This window comes from Pelobates fuscus, chromosome 8, assembly GCF_036172605.1.
Source record: "Pelobates fuscus isolate aPelFus1 chromosome 8, aPelFus1.pri, whole genome shotgun sequence".
NCBI lineage: Eukaryota > Metazoa > Chordata > Amphibia > Anura > Pelobatidae > Pelobates > Pelobates fuscus.
In genome coordinates, this window is record NC_086324.1 from 15,359,180 (window position 1) to 15,377,572 (window position 18,393).

At 38.4% G+C, this 18,393-nt stretch overlaps 1 protein-coding gene across 2 annotated transcripts in view; it reads right to left on the reverse strand.

Moving 5' to 3' along the window:
* Window positions 1–4,078: 4,078 nt before the first annotated feature.
* CFAP65 (cilia and flagella associated protein 65) overlaps window positions 4,079–18,393 on the reverse strand; it is a 67,822-nt gene continuing 53,507 nt past the window's right edge. For both annotated transcript variants that reach the window (XM_063429290.1, XM_063429292.1), the window contains exons 28-33: window positions 13,575–13,646; window positions 11,736–11,950; window positions 10,706–10,840; window positions 9,609–9,899; window positions 6,346–6,480; window positions 4,079–4,356 (exon numbers count right to left, since the gene is read on the reverse strand). In XM_063429290.1, coding sequence (XP_063285360.1) covers window positions 4,239–4,356; window positions 6,346–6,480; window positions 9,609–9,899; window positions 10,706–10,840; window positions 11,736–11,950; window positions 13,575–13,646 — 966 coding nt within the window. In that variant the 3' untranslated portion in view covers window positions 4,079–4,238. The remainder of the gene's footprint in view (window positions 4,357–6,345; window positions 6,481–9,608; window positions 9,900–10,705; window positions 10,841–11,735; window positions 11,951–13,574; window positions 13,647–18,393) is intronic.

Below are 18,393 nucleotides of genomic sequence, written 5' to 3' on the forward strand. Positions count from 1 at the left end.
ATTCAGTAAACACAATAAGGGAGTTAGGTAATTATAGGTCATGGAAGTCATTCCTAATTAGATAATTGTAGGTCTCATGGTAAATTAACACAATACAATTAAAGGTTACATTCTAAGTACCATAACTACTTAAGCTTATTATTATTGTGGGTGTGGAAAACCGAGTCTCTGGGCACATTCTCACCTTTTTTTTTTAACTGTTTTGAACAGGGTTGTTGAAAAAAAAAACACAGTTCTCCTGGCACTTGATGCTTGGCCATTTCCTCCTGCTTAGTTAATTAATTTCTGCCAGTTTAGTTTGACCACCACTTGTACTTGCAGCCAATCATTGCTTTCCAAATCTATATTGCGTCTGATGGGCCAAGTAATGGCGCTGAGACAGCCCTGGGTTTTGTCAAACGGTTTACATTTTTTTGCAGAATATGGAAACTACTTGCGCTACTGAGCTCAAGTGGTTATGGTGCTTAGTGTCCCTTTAATGATTTTCATAAAAAGGGGAATTGCATGAAGGAGTAAGAGGTGAGATTTGCTTTCACTGTGTCACAATCAATAGCTTTTCCTTTTGGAGAGGGGTAGATTCTGCATGCCATATTGCCTTATCAGGAGGAAGAGATAAGTACACTGTGTGGCACAGAGGTCTCCTCTCCTGCTGTCTCGCATAGTTTTATAGTCTCATGTCAGGCCTCCACTTACCACAAGCAGCACCCTGGCAGCCCCGTGTAGCCAAATCTCTGTTACTGCAAACGGCAATGCGAATACTATCTCCCCAATCTGTGCATGCATATTAAGGCTTTCAGGTGCAGCTGTTTAGCAGCTATTCATTGTCCTAGTGTGGTTTATAGCCTTCTAGTGTCAAATTTTGATATTTCTGGGGGTCCTAGGAGTCCTTGACATTTGCATTGACAGAGGGCTTGTGCACGAAACGTTTGCCATATAACCTTGTCCTTCAATAAAAGTTTGGTAGCACTGTGGTGTGCACACTCAATGTGGTTGGGCAGACCTCACTTCCTTCTATTTACTAAAGTCATTAGTGCTAACAATATATCCGGCTATATGGGAAAAGACTAACTAGATCTGAATAAAAAGTGATACTTTAAACAGGAAACTTGCTGGTTAGGGCACATTGAGAAACTGAAATGTAATCTCATAATTAACAAATATTAATTCTGTTTGCTTGATAAAGCGCTATTACAAGAAAAAAATGATGCTGATGATGCTGATGCAGATGTTTTCCATTAAACAATTCTGATATCTCCAATTTTTTATTTTTTTCCCCAAATCCTCACATACTTCGAGAACCCATAAGATCATAACAATTGTGTAAGAGTCCCATGAGAATTGTAGCGCTACATCGTAAATCCTCGTCACAGCATTATTATTAAGAGTTTCTTCAAGGGCTGTAAACGTATCCTTTAAACATGGCCTTTTTGACCTATGCCTGGAGACCCATTATCACAGTATGATTTGCCTCCCACTATTCATGCAGTTCATGTTTGTATTGTATAATGTCCAACGGTGGGTTCTCTGATTATTATTATTATTTATATAGCGCCATCAGATTCCGTAGCGCTGTACAATGGGTGGACTAACAGACATGTAATTGTAATCAGACAACTGGACGTACAGGAACAGAGAGGTGGAGGTCCCTGCTCAGTGAGCTTACATTTTGATGTACTGTGAAAGGCACTTGTACAGTTTTTGTTAGCCTAAGCATTATATGGACCTCTGGGCGAAGTCCTACATTTTGAACTTGATCAGAACATATGCATGTTTTAAATGAGACAGGTTGAACAGAGAACAGGTCAAGACAGAGGATTCTGGGAAGGACCGGAATTAATGTCACAGCATAATGGTGGCTAAGTGTGTTCAAATCATTTTTTGCTGTATCAGTGAAAATTAAACAGTTTATAATTACAGGTTATGTTTTTTTCTTAAAGTTCTCAGGTGTAAGACACTGTGGGAATCGTTTTATTTAACATTTAAACAGCACTCCCCTGCTCTGGCAGAACAATGACCTGAAATGTCTGGAACAAATCTAGCTGCAATAATGACTGGGCTCCTGTCCAAATCTAGATCCGGTTGGACGGTTAGATAGAGTGTGTGCAGCCTGCTCGGCAAGGTACACCATGGGCTGTAGATCATAGGGGGATGGGCAGGGGAAAGGTAGTGTATGCAAGAAAACTAATTAAGGCCAGAGTAGAAAGAGTGTCTGAGCCTTAGATGTTTTAGACAAGGAAGACCTGGATGCAGGTAAAAGTAGGGCTCTATTCACTAAACAAGTGACATGAAGTCATCATAAGTATGTAGTTTTCCAACTTGGCTATTTTAGGCTGATTTTGTAAATCAATCAATTAATTAATTATTTTTTGGCAAAATAAATTGAATGCATTGTTATACACCAAAGGGCTTATGCCATAAACTCAAAATTGTTGTGAATCAAAATCTGAATGGCAAAATCTATGATAAAATAGCCAAGCTATGACTATAGCGGAACTGGATCATTTCTTTCCTAAATGTTGTATTTTAGGTTTGTTTGTGGCAGTTCGGTGTTTAGTGAATAACTCCCTAAGGGTGTTCAGCAGGCTACGCGTAGTTAAAATGGACAGATTAGATCAGAAGCTCTGCAGCTGTGACACACCTTGCTCTCTGATAACCTCATAAACACAGAGACCCGAGTCTGTAAGGCTTAGCCACAGTTTTGCATAAAACACAAATTTTGTTTATATCAAAACCTCATAAACACATCTCGCCCTTCACAGGCACAGCTTGGAATACTGTAGAGAGGAGACACAGGAGGGGATTAGACATTGATATCTGCTATAATGAGGGGATATTACCACAATATGGGCACATGTGTGCTTTAAACATGAGAAATAACCTGGTAGATAGGAGAAAGTCAAACTGGACAGTCTGAATCAGAAGAAGGAGTCCTGGGTCAGATAATAATTTATTGATTGTTTTTTAGCTGTCAGTAATGCCTTAATATAAATGGATCTAATAAATAAAACCACAGTGAGAAAGCAGACCAGAAACATATATGAATGTTAGTTACTTGCTTATTTTGCCTTTTTTTTTTTTTTTCAATTAGTCCTGCATTTAAATGGGCATTTCATTTCAAGCATGCGCCAATTCAGCCGTGTCAACATGTCCGGATCTTTCTTACCCATCACAACTCAAAACAGAGGGCATGGGCTTTGGGTGCAAGGTGTTTTAAACTTGAGGCACTGTTACCGTAGCCTCCTTGCACCATAACTGCTACAGTCTGTGTTTGCAGTGTCATATCGAGCAGGTATTGGAAACTGCAAAAAGACACAGAAAAGGGACAATCCTGACACATTTAAACCCAAAGATGTATTCTAATTGGCTGCTTTATTGCTTTCAGCCAAATCTAACAAAGCTCCAGATATGGTCACTGACATATACACTGACTGATACAGTAATGACAGCCCCCATTTCCTATTATTTTTAGAGTGAAGGAAACAAATTAGCAGGTCTCCCTATGTTCAAATGCATTTGTTTTGACCAACATTTAATGCTGAACTAACTTTGTTAGAAATCTTGCAAAGTGTGAAATACTATATTACATTTATAGCAAGGATGTTCTAAATGTATTTCCCAGGCTCACAAAGAATTTGAAGATTGTAGTTCTACAACACCCGGGGATCACCTGATGGCCGTCCCTGACAGTCTACATCATGGGTCCTCAAACTCCGGCCCCCCAGATGTTGCTGAACTACAACTCCCATGATTCTCTGGCTATCTATGTAATTCAAAGAATCATGGGAGTTGTAGTTTAGTAACATCTGGAGGGCCACAGTTTGAGGACCCCTGACAGTCTACATGATAGCTGGTAAAGGCTGATTAGTAACTGGGGATAATACAAACATCTGGGGGATATTTATCAAACTGACGTTATCTGAAAATTGGTGCAAAGTTGTTAAAGTGAAGCAATAACCACTGGTTTCCATGGTGATTACTTCACATCTAGAACTTTTACCACTTTTTAGATTGTGACACTTTCATAAATCTCCCTCCTTGTGGAACACAAACTGGAAACAAATGAGGCTTTTCAATGAGATGCCTTGAAAAAAGGAAATTTATCATAGTTACATTCCATCTTAACGCTATGTTTCCATTCAGCTACTAAACATCACACCATGGGTTAGTTAGAGATCCAAGTCACATGTTAGCGCAATGTGCGCACAGCGTGAAAGGAACAAACGCTGTCTGTTGGCCTTCTATAGGGTGGCACGTCCAGGGCCATCATGAAGATCATTTCTCTCAGTTACACACGAGATAGGTCTTTTATGCTGGCCCAGGGCAACTGACCAAGTTCTGGAATTTGGACTCATCCCCCTGTCAAAGAAAGAGACATGGGTATCATTTATTATTTATTTGTTATCAGTACATATTAAGCACATATATGTCTGCCCATCTCCTGCAGGAAATGTCACAGCTGGAACCGGAGAGTTTGGTTAAAGTGAATGTCTACATTGTAAGTTAAATGGCCAATAATTCCTTAATAAAACTATGTGAAAACTGATGTTACATTTCATGAAACGAACCTGCTCTAAAGTACTTGGTAAATTAGCATGAAATCTTACATCTGGGTTTAAAAGCTCACAACACACACACTTCTCACATACACATACACACTGGGATCCAATGCTCGCATACACATACACACAGGGATTCAATGTTCACATACACATACACACAGGGATTCAATGTTCGCATACACATACACACAGGGATTCAATGTTCGCATACACATACACACAGGGATTCAATGTTCGCATACACATACACACAGGGATTCAATGTTCACATACACATACACACAGGGATTCAATGTTCGCATACACACACACACACTGGGATCCAATGCTCGCATACACACACACACTGGGATCCAATGCTCGCATACACATAAACACAGGGATTCAATGTTCGCATACACATACACACTGGTATTTTAAAGCTCACATACACACTTTTTATAAATTGTTCATATAAACACTGATTTTCAATGATTGTGTAATTGTGTAAATATGGGGCATGAATTACGTAGTCGGTGTCATGTAAGTTCGTGTAATAGACCTGGATAAAGAGATCTGGAGTAGAGCCAGGTTCTGTATATTAAAAAAAAAAAATCATGTTGGTCTAAACTATTATCCATACTGTAAGGGACTTGGGTTTTACTGCTGCTTTAAACGGACACAATAGGCAACAAAACAACTGTAGCTTAATGAAGCAGTTTTGGTGTATAGATCATGCCTCTGCAGTCTCACTGCTCAATTCTCTGTCATTTAGGAGTTAAACACTTTGTTTATGTTCATGCCGCCTCAGCCCCACCCTTCCTGGCTTTGACTGACACAGCCTGCATGAAAAAATGTTTTACTTTTCAACCAGATGTTAACTTGCTTTAGAGGTTTTATCTCCTGCTCTGTAAAGTGAACTTCAATCACATACAGTAGTGTGCAGCAGTGACGTTTGGAGATGCTGAACTTTCCCTAGAGACGCATTGATTTAACACATCTTTATAAGGTGATGCTGATTGGTCAGGGGGGTGTTTGGCTCTGCTCCCAGCCCACCTCTTCCTATAGAAAAGCATTGTGATAGGCTGAGATCATCGATACTGATGATGTCAGCCAAGGAAGGGGATCGGGACAGAGCCAGCGCAGGTGGACCCGCGCAGTTCTAGAAATAAGGTAAGTTTTACTAGCTTTAAGGCGACAAGAGGGGGAGGCAGGGGGCTTAATAGTTAGTTTAACACTATAGGGTCTAAAATACAAGTTTGTGTCTTTGACCACGTCCTTTACAACGGAGAGCTACCATGTGCTTGTTAAGGTCCTGTTATAATGTTTTACAGCCTTCAAAGATTGGTCAGTTATTTTTTTAAATCTATTTTCATACACTTTATTTGTTTGTTTGTTTTTTTATTTGCTTTAATTTTCAGACAGGTATTGAGCATATCTTTTTTTAGAATATTGAGAATACAATCGACCTGTCAATGAATTCAACTGAGTGCCAGAGGGTTGTGCAAAGTCAAACCATCTCGTTTAAACATTGCTTTGGTTGAGCACATGCGTATGTTCTGTATGTTCTGGGAGCAGTAGTTCAGCCATGGCTAATACGTTTCATGCTGATTACCCCTGATCTTCAGCATATAGATTATATCTTTAAGGTGTTTCTCATCCCTTACTATCACCCAGCAACAACATTTATAGAGACATTAATGGAGAATATGATAGGAAAAAGGCTATTTATGCCATACGCTCAATTAGTCATGAAAGAATCCAAAGACCCGTAAAGAAATATGGAATATACGTGTTTGAGAGTTACCTGGGTGTGACAGGTGGCAGGGCAATGACGCGAGGACGAGCTGTAAGCGCCACTTCTCCTCGGTTGGCTTCAATTAGTATATTCTGTAAAGTGTTCTCCAGTACAGACTGCGCCAGGATACTGAACGCCGGGGACCTGAGGACAAAGTCTGACGGTGAAACATATGCTGATATGTGGGGACATATAACATACACCTGCTCCAGTGAAACATGGCTTGGAGGGGCACTAAAACATTAACATTAATGTCAATTTCAAATTTAAAGTCAAAATAGTCAAACTGGAAAAATCAGCAATGCTTTCAGTTCGGATACTCTGGCCTTAAATTTCAAATTCACTTTGAATTCTCACTGTAGGAAATAATCGTGTAAAACAAACTGTCAGGAAAAGGTGAAGGGAATGGCACGTTATAACAGCCAATCAGAATATCCCATTTTATTAAACAAATAGTTTATTTAAACTTTATTTGAATGTGAGCCAAGCCTGGCATCTTCCCTTGATTCTGTGCATGTGATGTGTGAGCACATGTGGCATCATGGAAAATGATACCCAGCATGCAAGGAAAATGGAAAATGGCAGGTGCTAATCATTTAAACATTCTACAGAAGTCGGTGTTTTTCATACTTCCCTCCGCTGCACCTCTCACTCCAGTAAAATATTAATTAGGACCTACTGTAGCAAGGTAAGACTAAACCATCACCAAGGGTTAATGGGGAGAACGTTCCCCTTTATATGCCCATTTCATGAAATCCAGAGAAAGATAAATCAAAATAGCAGATCTCATCAGTACGGGGCAGTAAGCAAGGGGTGGAGTGTGCATTAACTGTTAAACTGCGGGTTACTATAAGAATATGCAAATTGTCGAAAACAAAGTGTAAGAGATATTTATAACTAACAGTAGCTTAAATGGACACTTTACTGCCAAATAAAAAATAAATCAAGATCATTGTATAGCAGATATACCTCCAATAAAAACATGCATTTTATTTAATTGGGGGTATAAAAATAACTTACAAGCTCTTTACAAACCCTTCTAACCTCGTCCAGGTTTTCTGTGGCTGTCCAAGTACAGACTTCCCAATGCAGCTCAATGAGAAGTCTTCGCAAGGCAGGTGCTCAGAGCAATTGCTGCCTCTTGAGTTTATCTTCAATGAGCTAAACAACCAGGAAGTAACAGGACCAATTGTCTGATTGACAGCCAGGGGGGTGTAACAAAGTTTATTTATAAAAGTGACAATTTCTATTGAAATCTGCACTTTTTGCAAAATGAAAAAAAGGACACACTCTTCACACAGTACTTCAGCAAGTCAATGTGTTTTCAAGGTCAGGAAGTGTTCCTGTAATAGCTTGCCCTAAGGGTAGACACCAATGATTGTCTGAGGCTCATGTTATAGGTTTCTTATATAAAATCACAAGTGAGCCAACGTTGATCCTGTTGAGTTGGTAAACACATATAGGACAATATATGATGATGCTCTTATCATGCTATTTGACTAGAGAAATTAGTTATACAACCAAAAAACCCATGTCAGGTCAGAATCTATTATGCCAGAGTTAAAAATGTTCCTTGAAAAGCTCAGTTTACTCCCATTAGAGCTTCTGGTGAATACAATTAAACCCATTGTTAATATATTTTCATTTAAGGTCAATAAAATCATTAGACGATAAAGGGGAAATGCAACTACAAGAGGATCAGAAGATATTGCTTAGAAAATTACATTAAGGTAATCGGGACTGCCAATATGTGGGGGATCTTTATAGGTAAAGGGGGTTATGTATTTGTTTCAGGTTCTCAAGCATTTCTAGATACAAGCCAACCACAGTTTCCCATGTGCAGAGCGCTGCCAAAGTGTTGACATATGGGAAGACATGCTTTGCATTGGCCACATGCAGCAAGTGTGTTTAATAACGAGCTCCTTGCACTTTCTTGGAGCATTTTATTTGAGACTACCCAAAGGACTAGACTGGAGAAAAACCAGGGACATCAAGTCATGAATAAGAATTGAGTGATACGTTTTCAGTAAAAGCTTGCCAGTTAAAGGCTGGTCACACTAGTTATTACGTGATGTGAGGCACTCCGTGCCAAAAGACTTTAGGAAATTTCAAACACAATGCATCCTGCATCCTGCTTCCCTCTGTCATGTGAAGGTTCAGGGAAGCCCAAAGCTGACTGATCAGCTGCTTAAACTATGAATATGAGAAATCGGTTGCTGAAACTGTGTGGAAAATAATTATCACTATTTTATAAAACAGATCAATGGTCTGGAGAAACAAAGATTTATTACCGATTTACTAAACTCCGAGCTGTAACAAACTGAAATCCAAATGGCAACATTTAAACAATAGCTGATCTGCAGCTGATCTAACCGCTTTGCTATTTTGATTTGAATTCAGCAGAATTCAGAGCTGAGTCAATAAACCTCTGAATAGAAAACTAAAAAACGACTTTTACCAGGAGAAGAATAACAGCGTTAGTAGCACCAGCGTGGGGTGACACTGCCACCTAGTGAAAAACGATCACGGCTTGTCTTGTTAAACGGACATGCAGGTTTATTAACTCAATGAGGGCTGTATTATCAACTACTAGGAAATTGCAAATTTTAGGCAAAAACTGCTAATGTGGAAAATAACTGAATGGAAATGAATTCCCATTAGGATATTTTGGTGTAAAATGTACAATTCCCAGTCCTTTCCTGACAAATCCTAATTTTGTGGGTAAACTCACGGTTCTAGACACGCACTGTGAGCATCCAATTTAATAGGTACAAACTAAAAGCCAAACACGGCTCCAAATCAGAAATCATCCAGCAAGCAGCAGGACCTCAGAACAATGAAATCGTCCTATCTGGGGGAAATGGTACAGGCTGATGGTAACGGTGTAATGACATAAAATAATCCCAGACAGTATACGGCAAGGAGTGCTGTAAACAGTTGGTTGTTAATGCAGGTGTGAACAGAGGACCAGAGAAAGTCATTTGAGATCTAGAAAGGGATGTATTGTTGTTGAGAACTTTGCAGGATTTGATGCTTGAAGTTTCTACATAGCAATGTAAGGATAGGCACAAGGGGGGGGGGGTTAGTGAAGAGCGATGGGTAAGAAAGAAAAACATGGCAGCAGAATTTAGTATGGATAGTGATTGGGTAATACAGGCCTGAGGGACGTCGATAATACAGTAACTGAGATGGGAAATAATAAGAGATCAATCAAGTGCCCAAGTTGCACCTTAGTAAGGTATAAATGAGTGTATTGTCCTCCTACAGCTTACCTTCTGATACTTTCTTTCACTTCGTCATGAGGTACAAGTTGTTTGGATTCAGCATGGGCTTGGGCTGCTGATCCAGTGGGTAATAGCAAGTTTGCGGTCTGTTCCCCATGAGCCTCTTCTGCAGCCAATACATAGGCAATAGACTTCAGTTCAGAGGTGTTAAGGTCTATATCTCCAGTTGTGCATTCTGTAGTACCATTCTCATTCGTGGTCACCTGACTATAGTAGGGGGTAGGATCATCCTGAATCAGCTTAAGGGATTCATGAAACTCTGGGTCATCCAAAAGATTACTAAAAAAAAAAAAAGAGAGAAATGAAGAAAATAGAATTATATGACTCACAACATTGCGTGCAGGATAGGAATGTCCCTTAAAGGAAATTATACATCAACATCTGAGAGGCTTAATTCTAATAATAAAGAAAAGTTCAGAACTTATAACAATTAGTGACAGGAAAGGTGGTGTTTAGTCCAAGGATAGAGCAGTGTGGACATTTCATTTTACTTTATAAATTCATATATTTGTTAACGTTAGTCCCGTGCAAAAAAAAAAAAACATCATCAGCATGCACTGCATGCTGGCGATGCACTTAATTTTCTTCTAAACTTGCAGGAAGCACTGTGAGCTCGCCTGCACGTAGACCCGTTTGGACTGTGTGTGTAGCTAACGCACATACAGCCTAACCAAGTTTACTCAATGGATCGTTTACCTCCCTAAATTAGATTCCATGTACCCCTTCCACCAAACTTCCTCCCCCGTGGTACAGATTGGTGCTCTCACCAGAGAGCATCGCTATTCTACTACATTTGGGCAACTGCCACTTATTAATCATTATACAATAAAAATCATAACCGTACACAGTGCATGAGTGTGCACCTAGCAAAACGATAACAGGCCAATAAAAAAGGACACTTACAGGGTTCACTAAAATTAGAGTTGTCAGGGGTTTAGTGAATTAATATAAGTCCATAATAATAATACTAAGTAATAATCCTTACACTTTGAATTCCCCTCTATACCCAGCATCTCAGATCACTGGCACTACTGCTGCAATATTTCATTTTCAGTAATAGTTTCCTTAAAGACTTATTCTGTTACCGGATTACAGAGGTCATAATGTCTACAGCCAGTTCCTGGTGCACTGCGGCTGGTTTCCTTTGGCTCGTGTCGGGTTCCCCAGTTTCTGGCTGTAAATCCACAAGCACCGGTTTCTCCTCTTTTTCCTTGGGTGATCTATAGGGAAGATAGATAATTCTCTTCTAGTCTTTATATTATAAATGTATTTATATTCTGTCAGTTTATTCTATAAAGTGTCAACTGTCAGGGATTTAAAGTTAATTCAATTTTATGCCAAAGTAGCCGAACTGAAGAAAATCTACAGGTTAGAGATGTTTCTGTTCAGTTATTATGGGCGAAAACATTTAAACTCACTTTGAATTAAATTTTCAGATAATTTATACCTTCGTTGGCAGTCCTGTCAGTTTATCCGCTCAAGGATAATACATTTCTGGAATTAAAGTGAAAAACAAAAACTACAAAATAGCACTCCGCAATAAAACATATCCCGAGGATAGAATGACTCAGGTTCCCTTTAAATCCAGCACCATGCACAAATAATAAAGGAAGTGCAGCACTCCCAGACTATCCCTTTATTATTAATACATATCCACAAAGCAGGCAATGAATAGCAATACGTCACTTCTTTGAATATGTTCTGTCAGGGTAGATTAGAAGTGTTTAGTTCATCAGTCTGACAGTCATGAAAGCTATTTTAAATAATTAGTAGATTACCATACGTCGGCATGCCAGGTGTCGTGATGAATGATTGAGAACCTCGATCAGTGATATAGCTCAGCTCTACTAACCCTGTATTAAAAGCAGCTCCTTACCTGAGCACATGTATACTTTATTAATTCGTCATTGCATTTAGCGTCACAAAGTCCCTTTGATGTTCTTCGTTAAACATGCTTAGATGATCAGCCTACTGGACCTTTACAATCAACTACATACACTTTAGCTTTCTTTTTAAAAAGTGCCAACTGATCCATGCATAGCATGGGTAGACATGTGCTAGGCAATCACAAACCGGCTCAATGTCTCACTGGAATTAACCACTTGGCTTTCTCACCGGTATAGGAAGTGACGGTGAAAGTCATTTTGGAAATGGTTCAAGAAGTCTGATGTCTGGTGTGACCTTCCGATCACAGACAAGTGCAGTTGGTATGGAACAGGAGGTTCGGGTTTGGGCCAGACCCTTTGTGCTTCTTTCAGTGCCCTGCGACTTTCCCTGTCTCTGCACGCAGGTGGGCGCGAGACCTCTGCATTCTTGATTGGTGGAAGGGTCTGAAAAAAGAATACAGTACTCCAATTTAGGAAATTGTATTGCTAAGTAAAAACTGCAATGTACTTTTAGGAACAGTAAGACCTCAAGTGGTAATTACAGATAAAACCTTAACGTAAGGTAAAAAAAAAATCAATCTTAAAGCAATATTATATTGAATTGTATAATGTAAAGAAAATTTGATATGACGCTGTCACCTTAATGTAAACATTTCATGGTCAAGAATGCTTTCTTTTTAAAATTTCTTTCACTTTTTACTTTTCTGATAATTCCTTTTAACGCTGGCACTGGCTCTTTGAGTAAGGAGTAAAAACGCACAGAATATTTTCATTTAGATGGATTTGCTCCAGGTGCCACATTACAGGTGATCAGAGGAAAACGTAAATTTGAAGAGAGCCTCTGGAAGCAGTTCAGGCACCAAGTATTACAATCTTGTTAAACCATGTTAAAAGGACACCCCAGACTCCTTTTTGCTTTTTGTGTGAAGAGTGTGTCCTCTTTTTTTTTTATTTTACAAAAAAATGCAGATTTAATAGAAATTGGTACTTTTATAAACGTACCTTGTTACACTCCCTGGCCAGAAATTAGGTCCTGTTACTTGCTGATTGTTTAGTTCAGTGGAGCTAAACTCAAGAGGCAGCAATTACCCAAAGTGCCTGCCTTGCAAAGACTTCTAATTGAGCTGCATTGGTAAGTCTGTGATTGGACAGCCACAGAAGGTCTGGGTGGGGTTAGGAGGGGAGGGCTTGTGAAAGCTGAAGACAAGAGAACTACAGCTTTTGCAATCTGTTTTTAGATATGCCATCAATTAAAAAAAATATGTATATATATATAATTAAATGCATGCATGTTTTTATTGGGAGTATATCTACTAAATAGCCCGGTCTATGATCCACTGATATTAACTCATTGAGGTGCTGTGTAAGTAGTAGTAGGTAGGCATTAACAGAATATAGACAGAAGGCCCAATATCTCAAGATTTCTTTCAGATTTGAATCTGTATTTTCTTTTTTGTTTGCTGTTGCTTTAATGTACGTTTTGTTTTTTAATCAATGTAGGTCTTTAGAGCAGTACTTCTATTAACAAAATGCATGTTTTAAATATATCTGCCATGCCAACCTATGCTATTCACTTTAAAATGAACCCATTCATTGCACTATCCAAACTGCTAGCAAATGTATAGATTATGTTTTATTAATGTATTACTGTTTGGACTACAAGCAGAGATAAGAACTACAACATGTGCATAGCTAGTTTATTCCCAAATGATTAAAGCAGGATTCAATATGTTTAGTGGTGAGCCAGAAAAGCTATGAATCATGGGATTCCATATGCATTATTTAAGGCACAATGTATGTAAAGCATCCATCTTAGAGGAGGTAATCGTTAGGTAAGAATACCTTAACAGCTATACATTTGTTGGTGATTTTTCTAGCACAAGGTATAGATTACTTATTTATATCTTCCTGAGCTGACCTTGTTCAGATGACAGATGTAAAAACGACACTGTAGGTAAATGAAGCACTTGGAAGACATATTATTGGATAGACTCATTACGACTCTCAATCAGTGCATTTATATATACACAGTATAAGTCAGTGATGGTGTATGGCACCTTAAACGCACCTTATATCGCCGTATTTCTGTTAGCGACCGACTGACTTTGGATGTTCCAGATCCACAGGAAATGTTATCAGGCTAGGAGAGAAGGAATGTTGGAACAAAGCCACAAATATATCATTAATATATTTAATATTTATAAATAAGATGAAAAATCTAGGTGGTGAAAATCTTTCCCCTGGCTATAAACACTAGGAGATTATAAAGCTAATAATAAAAGGGACACCCTGCAGATTATAATCAATATGGATTACTAGTCTAAGGACTGCAGACTATCACTGCCATGCAAAGGTTTACAGATTATAATCAATATGGATTACTAGTCTAAGGACTGCAGACTATCACTGCCATGCAAAGGTTTACAGATTATAATCAATATGGATTACTAGTCTAAGGACTGCGGACTATCACTGCCATGCAAAGGGTTACAGATTATAATCAATATGGATTACTAGTCTAATGACTGCGGACTATCACTGCCATGCAAAGGGTTACCGATTATAATCAATATGGATTACTAGTCTAATGACTGTGGACTATCACTGCCATGCAAAGGGTTACAGATTATAATCAATATGGATTACTAGTCTAATGACTGCGGGCTATCACTGCCATGCAAAGGGTTACAGATTATAATCAATATGGATTACTAGTCTAATGACTGCGGACTATCACTGCCATGCAAAGGTTTACAGATTATAATCAATATGGATTACTAGTCTAATGACTGCGGACTATCACTGCCATGCAAAGGTTTACAGATTATAATCAATATGGATTACTAGTCTAAGGACTGCGGACTATCACTGCCATGCAAAGGGTTACAGATTATAATCAATATGGATTACTAGTCTAAGGACTGCGGACTATCACTGCCATGCAAAGGTTTACAGATTATAATCAATATGGATTACTAGTCTAATGACTGCGGACTATCACTGCCATGCAAAGGTTTACAGATTATAATCAATATGGATTACTAGTCTAAGGACTGCGGACTATCACTGCCATGCAAAGGTTTACAGATTATAATCAATATGGATTACTAGTCTAAGGACTGCGGACTATCACTGCCATGCAAAGGTTTACAGATTATAATCAATATGGATTACTAGTCTAATGACTGCGGACTATCACTGCCATGCAAAGGGTTACAGATTATAATCAATATGGATTACTAGTCTAAGGACTGCGGACTATCACTGCCATGCAAAGGTTTACAGATTATAATCAATATGGATTACTAGTCTAATGACTGCGGACTATCACTGCCATGCAAAGGGTTACAGATTATAATCAATATGGATTACTAGTCTAATGACTGCGGACTATCACTGCCATGCAAAGGGTTACAGATTATAATCAATATGGATTACTAGTCTAATGACTGCGGACTATCACTGCCATGCAAAGGTTTACAGATTATAATCAATATGGATTACTAGTCTAATGACTGCGGACTATCACTGCCATGCAAAGGGTTACAGATTATAATCAATATGGATTACTAGTCTAATGACTGCGGGCTATCACTGCCATGCAAAGGGTTACAGATTATAATCAATATGGATTACTAGTCTAATGGCTGCGGACTATCACTGCCATGCAAAGGGTTACAGATTATAATCAATATGGATTACTAGTCTAATGACTGCGGACTATCACTGCCATACAAAGGGTTACAGATTATAATCAATATGGATTACTAGTCTAATGGCTGCGGACTATCACTGCCATGCAAAGGTTTACAGATTATAATCAATATGGATAACTAGTCTAATGACTGCGGACTATCACTGCCATGCAAAGGTTTACAGATTATAATCAATATGGATTACTAGTCTAATGACTGCGGACTATCACTGCCATGCAAAGGGTTACAGATTATAATCAATATGGATTACTAGTCTAAGGACTGCAGACTATCACTGCCATGCAAAGGTTTACAGATTATAATCAATATGGATTACTAGTCTAATGACTGCGGACTATCACTGCCATGCAAAGGTTTACAGATTATAATCAATATGGATTACTAGTCTAATGACTGCGGACTATCATTGCCATGCAAAGGGTTACAGATTATAATCAATATGGATTACTAGTCTAATGACTGCGGACTATCACTGCCATGCAAAGGGTTACAGATTATAATCAATATGGATTACTAGTCTAATGACTGCGGACTATCACTGCCATACAAAGGGTTACAGATTATAATCAATATGGATTACTAGTCTAATGACTGCGGACTATCACTGCCATGCAAAGGTTTACAGATTATAATCAATATGGATTACTAGTCTAATGACTGCGGACTATCACTGCCATGCAAAGGGTTACAGATTATAATCAATATGGATTACTAGTCTAATGACTGCGGACTATCACTGCCATGCAAAGGTTTACAGATTATAATCAATATGGATTACTAGTCTAATGACTGCAGACTATCACTGCCATGCAAAGGGTTACAGATTATAATCAATATGGATTACTAGTCTAATGACTGCGGACTATCACTGCCATACAAAGGGTTACAGATTATAATCAATATGGATTACTAGTCTAATGACTGCGGGCTATCACTGCCATGCAAAGGTTTACAGATTATAATCAATATGGATTACTAGTCTAATGACTGCGGGCTATCACTGCCATGCAAAGGGTTACAGATTATAATCAATATGGATTACTAGTCTAATGACTGCGGACTATCACTGCCATGCAAAGGTTTACAGATTATAATCAATATGGATTACTAGTCTAATGACTGCGGACTATCACTGCCATGCAAAGGTTTACAGATTATAATCAATATGGATTACTAGTCTAAGGACTGCGGACTATCACTGCCATGCAAAGGGTTACAGATTATAATCAATATGGATTACTAGTCTAATGACTGCGGACTATCACTGCCATGCAAAGGTTTACAGATTATAATCAATATGGATTACTAGTCTAATGACTGCGGACTATCACTGCCATACAAAGGATTACAGATTATAATCAATATGGATTACTAGTCTAAGGACTGCGGACTATCACTGCCATACAAAGGGTTACAGATTATAATCAATATGGATTACTAGTCTAATGACTGCGGACTATCACTGCCATGCAAAGGGTTACAGATTATAATCAATATGGATTACTAGTCTAATGACTGTGGACTATCACTGCCATACAAAGGTTTACAGATTATAATCAATATGGATTACTAGTCTAATGACTGCGGACTATCACTGCCATGCAAAGGGTTACAGATTATAATCAATATGGATTACTAGTCTAATGACTGCGGGCTATCACTGCCATACAAAGGTTTACAGATTATAATCAATATGGATTACTAGTCTAATGACTGCGGACTATCACTGCCATGCAAAGGGTTACAGATTATAATCAATATGGATTACTAGTCTAATGACTGCGGGCTATCACTGCCATGCAAAGGGTTACAGATTATAATCAATATGGATTACTAGTCTAATGGCTGCGGACTATCACTGCCATGCAAAGGTTTACAGATTATAATCAATATGGATTACTAGTCTAATGACTGCGGACTATCACTGCCATACAAAGGGTTACAGATTATAATCAATATGGATTACTAGTCTAAGGACTGCGGACTATCACTGCCATGCAAAGGTTTACAGATTATAATCAATATGGATTACTAGTCTAATGACTGCGGACTATCACTGCCATGCAAAGGTTTACAGATTATAATCAATATGGATTACTAGTCTAATGACTGCAGACTATCACTGCCATGCAAAGGTTTACAGATTATAATCAATATGGATTACTAGTCTAATGACTGCGGACTATCACTGCCATGCAAAGGTTTACAGATTATAATCAATATGGATTACTAGCCTAATGACTGCGGACTATCACTGCCATGCAAAGGTTTACAGATTATAATCAATATGGATTACTAGTCTAAGGACTGCGGACTATCACTGCCATGCAAAGGTTTACAGATTATAATCAATATGGATTACTAGTCTAATGACTGCGGACTATCACTGCCATGCAAAGGTTTACAGATTATAATCAATATGGATTACTAGTCTAATGACTGCGGACTATCACTGCCATGCAAAGGTTTACAGATTATAATCAATATGGATTACTAGTCTAATGGCTGCGGACTATCACTGCCATACAAAGGTTTACAGATTATAATCAATATGGATTACTAGTCTAAGGACTGTGGACTATCACTGCCATGCAAAGGTTTACAGATTATAATCAATATGGATTACTAGTCTAAGGACTGCGGACTATCACTGCCATGCAAAGGTTTACAGATTATAATCAATATGGATTACTAGTCTAATGACTGTGGACTATCACTGCCATGCAAAGGTTTAGAGATTATAATCAATATGGATTACTAGCCTAATCACTGCGGACTATCACTGCCATACAAAGGTTTACAGATTATAATCAATATGGATTACTAGTCTAATGACTGCGGACTATCACTGCCATGCAAAGGTTTACAGATTATAATCAATATGGATTACTAGTCTAATGACTGCGGACTATCACTGCCATGCAAAGGTTTACAGATTATAATCAATATGGATTACTAGTCTAATGACTGCGGACTATCACTGCCATGCAAAGGGTTACAGATTATAATCAATATGGATTACTAGTCTAATGACTGCGGACTATCACTGCCATGCAAAGGGTTACAGATTATAATCAATATGGATTACTAGTCTAAGGACTGCAGACTATCACTGCCATGCAAAGGTTTACAGATTATAATCAATATGGATTACTAGTCTAATGACTGCGG